Source organism: Anguilla anguilla, chromosome 15 (assembly GCF_013347855.1).
Source record: "Anguilla anguilla isolate fAngAng1 chromosome 15, fAngAng1.pri, whole genome shotgun sequence".
Lineage (NCBI taxonomy): Eukaryota > Metazoa > Chordata > Actinopteri > Anguilliformes > Anguillidae > Anguilla > Anguilla anguilla.
The window spans coordinates 11,582,369-11,594,689 of record NC_049215.1 but is presented as its reverse complement, the minus strand read 5'-3'; the positions used below and the strand labels follow the sequence as shown (position 1 = coordinate 11,594,689).

The 12,321-nt window shown below is 45.1% G+C and overlaps 1 protein-coding gene across 2 annotated transcripts; it reads right to left on the bottom strand.

Moving 5' to 3' along the window:
• Positions 1–1,305: 1,305 nt before the first annotated feature.
• LOC118213656 (keratin, type I cytoskeletal 18-like) lies at positions 1,306–7,773 on the bottom strand. 2 transcript variants are annotated; one of them, XM_035392669.1, is made up of 8 exons: positions 7,287–7,772; positions 6,857–6,939; positions 6,332–6,488; positions 6,057–6,221; positions 5,600–5,725; positions 4,717–4,943; positions 3,410–3,444; positions 1,306–1,596 (listed from the first exon to the last, which is right to left on the bottom strand). In XM_035392669.1, the coding sequence occupies exons 1-8, from the start codon at positions 7,683–7,685 to the stop codon at positions 1,424–1,426; spliced, it is 1,365 nt and encodes a 454-aa protein (XP_035248560.1). In that variant the 5' UTR covers positions 7,686–7,772; the 3' UTR covers positions 1,306–1,423. The 2 variants fall into 2 exon arrangements, with proteins under 2 accessions (XP_035248560.1, XP_035248561.1); XM_035392670.1 differs by lacking the exon at positions 3,410–3,444 and having other exon boundaries at positions 1,484–1,596; positions 7,287–7,773.
• Positions 7,774–12,321: the final 4,548 nt, after the last annotated feature.

Below are 12,321 nucleotides of genomic sequence, written 5' to 3'. Positions count from 1 at the left end.
ATAACCATCTGCCCCTTAGATATCGTAAAACCCTATGAAATTACCGGGTTTCCAATTTCTCATTAGTGTGTGGTTCACTGGCAGCACGTGGTTGCAGTGAATATCACTGTCGCCTCGCAGCATGACCCATACCAATAGAGCACGGACAGTTTTCAGGGTTTCCTACAGAAGTAACCACAATGGCCATAGACTCGCAGCACATTAATTTATTTTATTTTATTTTAATTAACTTTCATTAATTTAATTTAATTAATTTCATTTCAGCAAACCCCACATAATATCGTTCCTATCATGACTCCGATAGCTGTATCACTATCGTTACAAGGTAGGCCATAAAACCTCTGAATTGGTGAACCGTTAGACTACTGCTAACCAAAACATGGTGTAGCCAGCTACATAGCCATGTTTGTCTCATTCATACACCTGGCAGGCTACTTACACACATTAAACAAGCTGCACGGCTAGCTAACTTGCTAACTTCAGCTCAGTTCAGTTAAAATGGAAAAAGTGAATAGCGTTTCCTTTACAGAATCTGATAACGTTAGAGGTGTAGCTAGCTAACCAGCGTTTCCTGGTACGGCTAACTAGCCTGCTTAACTAGTAGCTACAGTGCCTAGCTATTCTTCAGATGTTTACAACAGCGCACAAGCTAGCAGCCTTCTATGCTGTTAACTGCATAGATTTTACAAGTTCTCATTACGGGCTAATAGACAGCGCTTTGTGTGCTGCAGTAACTTGGCATTTTTGTGCGATCCAATAAACTAACAAATCGTTGCTCTCTAACCATGGGCACCTCGTGCTGCTCACGCATTGGCGAATGAGGAAATGTCAGCATGCGACTCCACTGCAGAGTTAGAAAAATCTAAATATATGTCGAAAATACCGCGAGAAAGCGGCATGCTCCTCTTGGGATTGCTATGAGCATGACTCTGTCTCAGACTTACTGTTGATTGTAGTTTGGACCTGTTTTTCATTAGATCATTCAAGACGTCAGGTTAGTTTGAAATGGTTTGCAAAATTAAATGTTAAAAATAATTGTATTTACTGTTTATCTTACACAATACCAGTTATAATACTATGCCCCTACACTAACCAATGGGTTACCCCCCCCCCCCCCAAAAAAAAATAAAAAAGTAAAAAATTATACTATACTATATTAAAACTATAATAACCCAAAGTCATAGTGCAGTTAACTCAGGGGAAAGTCAGCTTGTGTGTCACATCCACAGTAATCATGTAAGAATACACCCTGCAGAACCACAGTGGTTTATGTCATTGCGAATGAGAAGAGGCACACAGGAGGAGTGGAGTGTAAATCAGTGTTTTATTAGAGAGCGGAGGCTATGGGAGCCCTGTCCTCTCCAGGACAGGACCCTCAGGCAGAGAGGGGGTCAGGCAGCACGGCGGTCTGTCAATGCGTTCATCAGTCTGAGGTCACTTCCTGCTCGGGCGGGCTCCGGGTGCCCTCTTCCTCGTCCTCATCCTCGGCAGAGCCGTTCGGAGCGTCCGCCTCCATCTGATGCCGGGACACCACCTTACCGTCCACGATCTCCTGATTGACTATGATCACCCTCTTACGAGTTTGCGGCGGCGGGGCTGTGGAGCGGAACAGACGGTCAGAATCTCCACGGTTACCCGGTGTACTGGTTTAACACTGTATCCGGGGAGAAATTAAACGGAGAGTTCTATGCTGGCAAACATTTACTGGAGTTGGATTATGCATAATCACTGAGATTAGAACAGGGGTATCCAATCTTATCCTAAAAGGCCCAGTGTAGATGTAGGTTTTTTCTTTTTTTGTCTTTTTTTTTAGCCCAGGACTAAGAGAACTGATTGAAGTAATAATTAGATAAGTAATAATTTAGATTTTTTAATAATCAATTATCTAATTGATGATCACTTAATTGGTTGAATTGGGTATTGTAATTCTGGGCTAAAACAAAAAGCTGCACCCACACTGGACCTTTCTGGATAACATTGGACAACCCTGGGTTAGAACACTCCTGGTAATGACAGACAAAGACGAGTAAGACTCTAACCTGGACCTCGGGGCCAGTGGTACTGCTGGTTTTCATTCCTCCCCTCCAATCAGGGACTGATTTAAACCTGATGCTCCAGGTGAGTGTAACCTCTGGCCAATCAGTGACATTACTGGACTGTGGACTATGAGGCAGAAGAGCAAACCAGCAGTTCTACTGACCTTGAGGGGCAGATTTCAGAATCCTGTGCAAGGACGTATACCCATGGCCTGGACTGCCCAGCCCTGTTCCTGGAGATATACTGTCCTGTAGGTTTTTATTCCAACACTAACAAAGCACAACTCATTCAGCACCTAAAGATCTCTCTCAGCTACTAATGAATAGAATCAGATGTGCTTTGTTAGCTTTGAAATAAAAACTCTCAGGATGGTTGATCTCTTGGAAAAGAGCTGGACAGCCCTGGCTATGGCTCTATCTGCAGAAGCAAAGTGCACAACTCCAAGCAAAGAGTGATCATGGTCCACAAGTGTGGATTTGGGCGTGTACTAATTTGTTTTTGCAGGTTCTATTTGTTGCTACCCCTTTCTACATTCTCCATGCTGATCACCCAGAGAAGCTTGCTTCAAGCCTACTTCAGGAGGCCTCAACCATATCCCAAAAGAACCGGGGTGGGTGCAGGCTTTCCTTCCAACCAAGCAGTTACACACCTGATTCCACTAATCAGCCACCAGAGTGTTTACTAAGGGGTTGTGTTCCTGCTTGACTAAAACAAAAGCCTGCGCCCACACCGGCCCTTCGTTTGATTGAGGATTTAGATTGAAGATTGAGGACCCCCTGGTCTAATTTCTAATCTTGTCAGACAGCACATCAAATCCACCACCACAGAATTCACGTTCTTCTTCAGACACTTGGAGCCGTGAGTTGACGGGTAATCACACGCACTTGTGCCTAGACCCGATTACACAGAGCGGTGGGAAATCGTAACCGGTTCAGCGGCGACGTGATTCGAAGCATGCAGAGAGGGTGAGCGAACGGCGCAGGGTTGGTTCCAGTGAGGTGAAGAGTGAAGGCGCTGCCGTTTAATGCGGCAGACTCTAGGCATGCAGACATGCTGGACGCACACAGGGTTACGACAGGACAGTGATGCTTTACAGTTTAACCCCTCATGCCTCTTTTTTTTTTTTTTTTATATATATTTTTTTGGGGCTTTTTTCAGCTTTATTACACAGGATAGTGTAGAGAGACAGGAAGAACTAGGAGGGGAGAGAGGGAGGGAGAGACGTGACAAAGGACAGCGGTCGGACTCGAACCGCCGACGTGGAGGCTCGCAGCGAGCATGCGGAAGGCGCTCTACGGGCTACGCCACCGGAGGCCGCCCCGTCATGCCTCTTTAATGGCTACTTATCCACAGTAACGGGAGTGCCACTTACCAGCCTGCAGGGCCTGATCTAAAGAAAACTCCACTCTGTGGGAGGAGAAGACAGGGAGAGCGTTCTCAACGGACGGGCGTGGCACCACCCTTTCGCACAACCCCCACCCCCCCGCCACGGAGAGCAAGTGCGCTTAAACCCAGATGGCTCAAAGTGACCTATTTTAAACTTTCAGTCAAAGAGAAATGTTTTTCACTTTTGAGCGACTAAACCAGTGCAAATTTGTTTCTTGTTTTGCGTTTCTATTTGTAGTTCATCATCTGTATTTGCTTTGTCCTTTTGCCCAGTTATTGTAATGTAAAGAAAGATAAAAATTGAGTCTCAGTTCCAAACAATAAATATCAACTATCTATTGTATTCCACTTCACAGATAAGCATGATTTATGCAATCCGTGCCTTCACTACAGTGGATTTTTCATATAAATCACATCTTAATCACAAATGAATGACGCTTTCATTGTTAAATGTGAGCTAGCAGAGGTAAATGGTAAACAATTAACCGTATATTACTGTTTATATTGTTTGGAATTGAGATAGATAATACATAGTGCATTTTTGCAGAAATTTATTTCTGTATTGCTTTAAAATCAACAATGTCTGATCCAGGATAACAGTTTCACAGCAGGTGCTAGTAAGTATACACAAGAGAACTGCAGCTTTGACGCAAACACGAGGGGGTATTGTGTTTTGTTTCCAAAACAGGAAGAATAGGATTGTATCTGACTGTAACCACAGGTGTGAGCCGCACTGCATCGCTCGAAGCTGCCGATTGGCTGATGGACTCCGTACGTTTCACGGATCTGAAACCACTTCACAGTGGGAGGGGCCACCACCAATGGGCCACACCCGCCTGGCGGATGCACAGCCGCCATTTTGTGCCTGAATGCTCATCAGTGAGTAGGGGGGGAATTCTACTGGCTCAGATAACCACACTGTGGTGTAGATTTGAATGAAATAAGGGAAGTCGGCTAACGCATATGGAACAGACCTGATTCAGACATCTGAAATTTTATAAGTAGGTCTTCATGAGTTGGTCAAATTTGATCAGATTCCTGCAATTCCCTGACAAATTTAAGTGAAATACGTCCCTAACCAACACATACAAAACACTCACATGTCTGAGAGAAGAGATTTCACTCAGAATATTGGCAAATATTTGCTTTCTCTAAATCTACAGAAGGTTTTCCTAGTGTTTACGGGATTGGAGTATAGTAGGTAAGCTCTGATACTGAAGCACTGATCACCAAACCCCCAGGACGACCCACCTCCTCCCCCTCTCCCCCCGGCAGGATCCCCCTCCCTCTGACCTGTCGCCCTGGCCGTCGTCCCCCAGGAGGCGGTGGTAGTCGGCGATCTCCTCCTCCAGCTTGCTCTTCAGGTTGAGCAGGGCCTGGTACTCGCCCGCCTGCCTCTCGGCCTGGGCCCGCAGGTCGGCCAGCTGGGCCTCCAGCTGCCGCAGCTGCTGGTTCAGCTCCGTCATCTTCTGCCCGTAGCGGTTCTGCGTGTCCATCAGCGTGTCCTCCAGGGTGTGGTTCTGTGGGGGGGGGGACGCGCAGTCAGGGGTGACTTAACGCGGCAGCAAACCACGCGGTGCGCAGGTGATGCTGAGTGGGACACAGTCGGGCTCATCAACGGACTCAATACAGACCTTTTCACTGTGTGCAGTCACAGGCTTTTGACAGGAGGGTCACCATGGAGACAAAACAAGGTACGTACACTGGGGGCAGGGTCAATAAACAGCTGCCCTTAGTCAAAGTTATGGATAAATGCTGTTTGGATCCTGACCTAGGCGTACCTTGGTGTGCGCAGGCTAGAATCCAGGCAATGGTTCTATCAACCAAGGATGTCAGCAGAAACTTGTTCTTGTGAAAATATAATACTTCATGCATATGGCCATGAAACATTGGGTACACAGTATGACATTGTGAGGGACTCTACATGTGTCTGTACCATCTGATTACATTGGGGTGCTGGGGTGCGATTGCCAGGCTTGCCGAGAGTGAGAGTGAGATGCTGCGGTTGCCAGGTTCGGCAGGCAGGAGAGTGAGCTGCTGTGGTTGCCAGGTTTGCAGGGTGTCAGAGTGAAATGCTGAATGCTGTGGTTGCCAGGTTTGCAGGGTGTGAGAGTGACATGCTGAATGCTGCGGTTGCCAGGCTCGTCGGGCGGGACCGAGCGGCCGGCTCACTCACCATGTTGTGCAGGGCCTGCAGGTCGACCTCCAGGGCCTGCTTCTCCCGCCGCAGGGTGGTCAGCTCCGTCTTCCCGTCCTGAAGGGCCTCCGTGTTCAGACTCACCTCCGCTGTCAGTTTGTCGAACTGGAGGAGATCCAGAGGATATGTTATTATTATTATTATTATTATTAGTGATGGCAGTAGTAGTAGTTGTATTAGTAGTAGTAGTTGTCATAGTTGTGTCACATGTGTTTTATGTCATACTTCACATGGTTTGTAGGTGGTTTGGCAATGCAACTCTGGTTGCTCTTCCAATAAAGCACCATTAAATTGAATAGAGAAAGAGCGAGAGACATACAGATTAACAGAGAGAGAGAGAGAGAGAGAAGCCTGCAAGATTCTACTTGCAGAATCAAGAACGATGAAGGTCATGACAAAGCACGCCCCGCCCCCTCCTCCTCCTCAGTGCCCACACCTTGTCCTGGAACCAGGCATTGGTGTCCTCCTGGCTCTTCTGAGTCGTCTTCTCGTACTGATCACGGATCTTGGAGATGGTCTCGTTCATGTCCTGACCTTTAGGAGCGTTGAGCTCCACCGAGACGTTGGAGTTGGTTATCTGGCTGCGCAAGTTGGCCAGGTCCTTTAAGGGAACACAGGGCGACAAAACGCGAGATGAGCCGACAGACCGCCCTCGTCGCTGGGAGATTTGAAAGGGAGAACGGCGGTTATTTTGAGGGAGAGAGAGCCTACTTCCTCGTGGTTCTTCCTGAGGAAGGCCAGCTCCTCTTGGGTGGCCTCGATTTGGCTCTCCAGCTGCAAGCGGCACATGTTGGTGTCGTCGATGATCTTGCGCAATCCGGCGATGTCCTGTTCCACACCCTGCCGCAAGGCTAGCTCAGATTCGAACCTGCGGAGGTGGTTCGGTTCAATAGAACAGCGAGCAATAGAATGAGTCCGCACAATAAATTCTGAAAGTTACTCTTGTTCAAGATTTAAAACAAAAACCTCCGGTTATTTATGCTCATTTACCCTCCTGCCCGATTATCTTGCACATTTATATCAGCTGAAGTGTAGCTACGCACTTGTGTTCTCTTACAGCGGAAGAGCAGTCGCTATGGATAAGAACTGCTAAGTGAATAGAATGTAATTTCGCATTAAAAACGAAAGTTTAAAACAAAAACATATTTATTATACTTGCATGTTGAATACAGCTCATTCAAAAATAATAACATTAAGGTTAAAATCTAATTTAATGATCTGTTAAATTTCTCTCACTTGACTTTAAAGTCGTCAGCGGCCAGTCTGGCGTTGTCAATCTGCAGCAGCAGTTGAGCGTTATCCATGGTCGTGTCGCGGATCTGCGGGGCAAAGATTTAAAACCATTCCATTTGAAACTTTCCCAAGCTTTTGTTACGGCGATGTGGCTCTCCGTTGTAAAGGAAAGTAGTTATTATCGTCGTGAAAATAACAAAACAATTAGAGTAATCACTACGTTAACCAAAAAATATATATTTTAAAGTTCTTAGGCTTTTCCCTTAAATATCTGGGTGTGGCCACTTACAGGCAGCCTACCTGAAGGGCGTGGGAATCATAATTGATTTTCTCATTTCCATAACTAATTATAATAGTTGCGATTATTGTGGCCGATATCACAATCAGATATAATCTTGAGTGATTCAAATTTTATAAATCAATAAATATTTACCCGTCCCCTAAGGTCAGCCAACGGCTCGTCGTAGACGCTCCAGTCTCGCGTACCCTGACTTCCCCTCTTCAACAGTTCCTCTTTGATTTGGTCTTCCAGCTTTTTATTGGACTCCTCCAACATACGCACTTGGGACAGGTATTTGTCCAGGCGGCAGTTCAGATCTTGCATTTTTCCTTTGTCGTCCGCTCCATTCACCAAAACCGCACTGTTCTGCTGGGCGTACGGGCGCGGCGCGCTTGAAACGCCCTGAAATGTGGACATGGAGATGCGAGAACCGCGTCCACCTGCGCCCCCGAACATGCTGTTGGAGCTATATCGACCCCCCATCAGAGCCGGCGTGCCCGAAGCACTCATGCTGGAGAAACTCCGGGGCGCGTTGGAGTACCTCACGGACATAATGAAGGCACGGGGGTCTTGCTTAGATAAAAGAAGGAGCGCCGCACTGTTCGCTCACCTGTCCAGGTGTGGAGTGCAGGAGGCGTTGTAGAATCGCCTTTATACCAACGTTTACCTCATCGTGATCTGTGCTGTCCAACCTGCTGTGGTGGTTGGACAACCCAGCGCCTTTCTACCAACCAGATTCGCCACAGTCTTTGTCACTCTCCCGTTGTCACCTGAGTTTCACAACCGACATGCATACGTTATACACGGAAAGGCGCAGCTTTTATGTCTACAGAACACATTGTGTTGATAACTTCAACAGTATTGTCAGTGTACTTACTACAATGTATTGTGTATTTCCTAATATACTGCCCTTTTATCTTGTATAGGCTATGTATGATTTATAACAAGTTTTTAAAACTGGGTCGTCAATGTTAAACATCACACATATAATTTAGGTGAAAAGACAGTATTTTAGAAAATACAAAATCTCAGTAAGTATTCAGAATAAAGGAAGTATATTAATAAAAGGAGTTTATTAATGACAATTAAATGTAAGTTTGTATGAGTCTAAAAGGGGTCAAATGTAATTGTTGCAATTGTTTATTTAGTTCAGTTATTGTTAGCTTCTGGTTGAGTTCATTTAACAGGGTCAGCATGCAGTGCATTCTCCCTGCTCAGCTTAGCTATGTAAACAGCAATCCTGCAGAAATGCATTTTACATTTAGTCCAACTCGTCTTGTACCTTCTTAATCTTGTACCTGTTCAGCTATTATACACATTTATTGTCTTTTCAGTCTTACTGAGTCATCAACCGTCCCGCCGATGGGTGCAATGTTACCAGCGGTTTGTTTGCCTTAGGATCGTTGAATAGGGAAGTGCAAATGCAAACAGAACCGAAATGTTCCCTATAGTTTGGTTATATCTGTAGCAGCCACATGACCAGATGAATCCAATGAGATTGAGCAGAAGGAATTATAAGACGGCGTGGTGTCTCAGGTAAAGTGTAGACTATACCTGTGATTTAAACACAATGTGCACACGCACTCACAGGGCTACAGATAAGAATAGGGCTTCATAAACCGAACCTGAAATTGCCCGGTATAGTACTGTCTAAAGGACTAAGTCAGCAAGCTGCATTTACCGAGAGTTTCACAACTGGCATGTTTATTTTTCCTTCAACACTTCTAAGACTTTTTAGTGATGCATGTTTTGCTGGAAACAGACCCTCTGGGTGTTCTTGAATCTTCACTTATATAATCTGCCCACATTTCCTGTCATTTTGTAATATATTGTTCTTATCCAGCACTATATACAGCAGTATATGTCTTGTAATTCCACAGTCCCCACCTTGCTCTGCTGGTTAAAATCCAACTAAACCAAAATGCTGCTTTGTTGAAGAGGTGAAAGAAACCTTTGCTGTTCCAGACATTTATATTTTTTGTAGATGCAAGGTTTTTGTGCAACACTGCCAATATTTTATGTTTATTTTAAATTCACAGCGCATGTAAACTTAGTTGATAATTATGTATTCATGGACTATATTAAACACTCATAATGCTCATAATATCAGGCTGTTTAAAAAAACAATAATACTGATACAGCACTGTGGCAATGCTTGGTTAATTTTTTAATGTTTGACCTTCAAAATATACACACCAGTGCTTTAAGAAGCTGTAATATTTTGCTGCAGTGCCCCATAATAACATATTTTTGATTGTATTATTAGATGCAGGTGATCATTACAAGGAAATATTTTATTGTTTTTTTATACTGGTATTGATGATAATTGTGAGCTCTTTACTGAGCATCAGTTTGCATTAATGACTTATTATTACTATTAAGTCATTACTGCAAACTGATGCTCAGTGTGCAAGTTTTCAGGCCAAACATTAAAACATTTACCAAACACAATCAAAGCACTGGGAATGCAGAGCATCAGTACAAACACACAATACACCTACATTACACAACAATAATATAAACAAACACAGTGCACTTGCAATACACAACAAAAATTAGAGACAGAGTACACTTGAAATACATAACTATACAAATACACAGTACACTCATAATAAACAATACCAACATACAATACAATTACAACACACGCACACACACACACAAAATACTAACACATCATTTCAAGTCAAAAGCAGGACACAGCAAAGCACAAAAAAGAGTTAAATTAAAAAGTCTACTCTGCTTGTTGCCTGCACGTTTACTCCTGTTAAGGTTGATTTAAGTTTGATGTTTAGTTTGGAAATTTCACAGGACTGACTTCATTCAAATAAGGGTGTGGCTATGACTTAACGTACATGATCAATATGGTCAAGAGGGCAAGAAATACCTGTGGTTAGGTAGGCTGTTTGTTGTTACACCTGTTAAGCAAACCTGTGCTTGTGAAAGACCTGGTTGTCTTCCATGATAGGGATGTATCCTTTGAGCATGTTGGGCTAACGGCAAATTCCCCTCTGTCTGCTCACACATTACAGAACACGCACACAATCTCACCTACAGTAACTGCACAGACAGCATTCCCCACATACTCCCTCTTGTGGCGAATGACTGAGTTGCATGAGCTCAGGAGGAACAGAACTTCTTCACCAACAAGGGCAGGCAGTAGAAGTAGTGGAGGACTATAAGTATCCGACATTCTTGCTGGGCAATAATTATAATGGAGTAAAATCATAGACAATATCTATAAAAAGGTGCCACTCTATTTTAAAGAAAATTTGGTTTGATGTTGACAGTTTTAGAAGACATTTGCAGACAGTATTTTCATTATCCGTGTTATCGGCTAGTATCTGCAAAGGCCTGTTAACGCAACAAGCAAAGCCGGCCAAGGAGATATCCATTAAGAGAGTCTTCACCAAACACACAAATGATCCCAGACCCAATGCAGCCTTCATTCTGTAGATCTGAAATGTTTCCTGCTGTGAGATGTTATTGGGCGCCTATGAACAGGAACAACAGGCTGTTCATACAAAAACACTGCATTCATCCCAACAGGGCACTCACTAAACACACAACACATGTAGCCCAACAACAGGGCAGTCACAGAGCATTTAGTCATCCCAGCTCAGTATCTCTCCTATAAGTGGCAGTGTAAGCTAATGCCATTATCAATGAATCAATCTGCTTTCAAGCTTCACTAATGTGCAAGGACCAGAAGACTGGTCCACAGTGCTGTTGCTCGTATATAATTTGCTGTGTTTTTGTGTTTTGTGATTGATGTTGCTTTCTTGACACGACAAACAAAATGTCCCTCGAGGAACAACAAAACACAAATGAGAGTAGATGTAAATATTTCACGAAGTAAATATTTCTCAGATGTGGGCTAGGAAACACAATTGATACACTGTCAGTCCACACCCGTGGCATTCGGTAAGGTGGTTTAGACTTCTGAAACTACGCAAAACTGGAGGAGTTTTAATTACACATTGTGAAAATCTTGGGCGTGTTCCATTCCCCTCTCTTCAATGTAAGTAGCCTAATTATTGGTTTGTCGCGTTGCACAAAATAGTTATTCGGGCTACCAATGGCTCAATGTGGAACAGTCATGACGAGCGAGCGCACAGTGCGCTCTGTGCTAGCCGAGCGCGAGGTGGTCCGGCATCGAGAGAGAGCATGAGAACAAGCGGGCAGGAATGCCACCGGGCGGCTCACAGACAGATGCGCTGATCCGCAAATCCCCCGTCGCTGCGATGATGCAGACTGCTGGGGGTTATGACAGCGTAATTACTGTGTGCGGTAGGAGACGGAGTTGCCTAATAGCACGGATGACACAGACAGGGTGCAGTCCTCCAGCCCACGTCTAGGCTTTATTCAGACATCTTGTTTTTGGCCCTCATCAGTGGGGCAGCGTCGGTCGGCTCTGTAAAGTTTTATGTCATATTTATTTTACCAAAAAGGCCAATGAACTTGCATTGTCTGGGAAAGACTGGGCTAGCCACACGCGTACAGATATTTGGGCGGAATAACAATAGTGTGTTTGAGGAAAGCATGTAAAAACAGGACCACACACAGAGTTCTATCTGGAGTGATAGCTCATCACTGGCTGTGGGTGACTTTCAGGGGCACCACCTGTAGCCTCAGGCTAAGAGCGACACGCCAGGTTGTAGCCTCTGGCTAAGAGAGACACGCTAGGTTGTAGCTTCTGGCTAAGAGCGACAAACCAGGTTGTAACCTCTGGCTAAGAGCGACACGCTGGATTGTAGCCTCAGGCTAAGAGCGACACACTGGGTTGTAGCTTCAGTCTAAGAGCGGAGCACTGGGTTGTAGCTTCAGGCTAAGAGCGACGCGCTGGGTTGTAGCTTCAGGCTAACAGCGACACACTGGGTTGTAGCTTCAGTCTAAGAGCGATGCACTGGGTTGTAGCTTCAGGCTAAGAGCGACGCACTGGGTTGTAGCCTCAGGCTAAGAGCGACGCACTGGGTTGTAGCTTCAGGCTAACAGCGACGCATTGGGTTGTAGCCTCAGGCTAAGAGCGATGCACTGGGTTGTAGCCTCAGGCTAAGAGCGACGCACTGGGTTGTAGCTTCAGGCTAAGAGCGACGCACCGGGTTGTAGCCTCAGGCTAAGAGCGACGCACCGGGTTGTAGCCTCAGGCTAAGAGCGACGCACCGGGTTGTAGCCTCAGGCTAGGAGC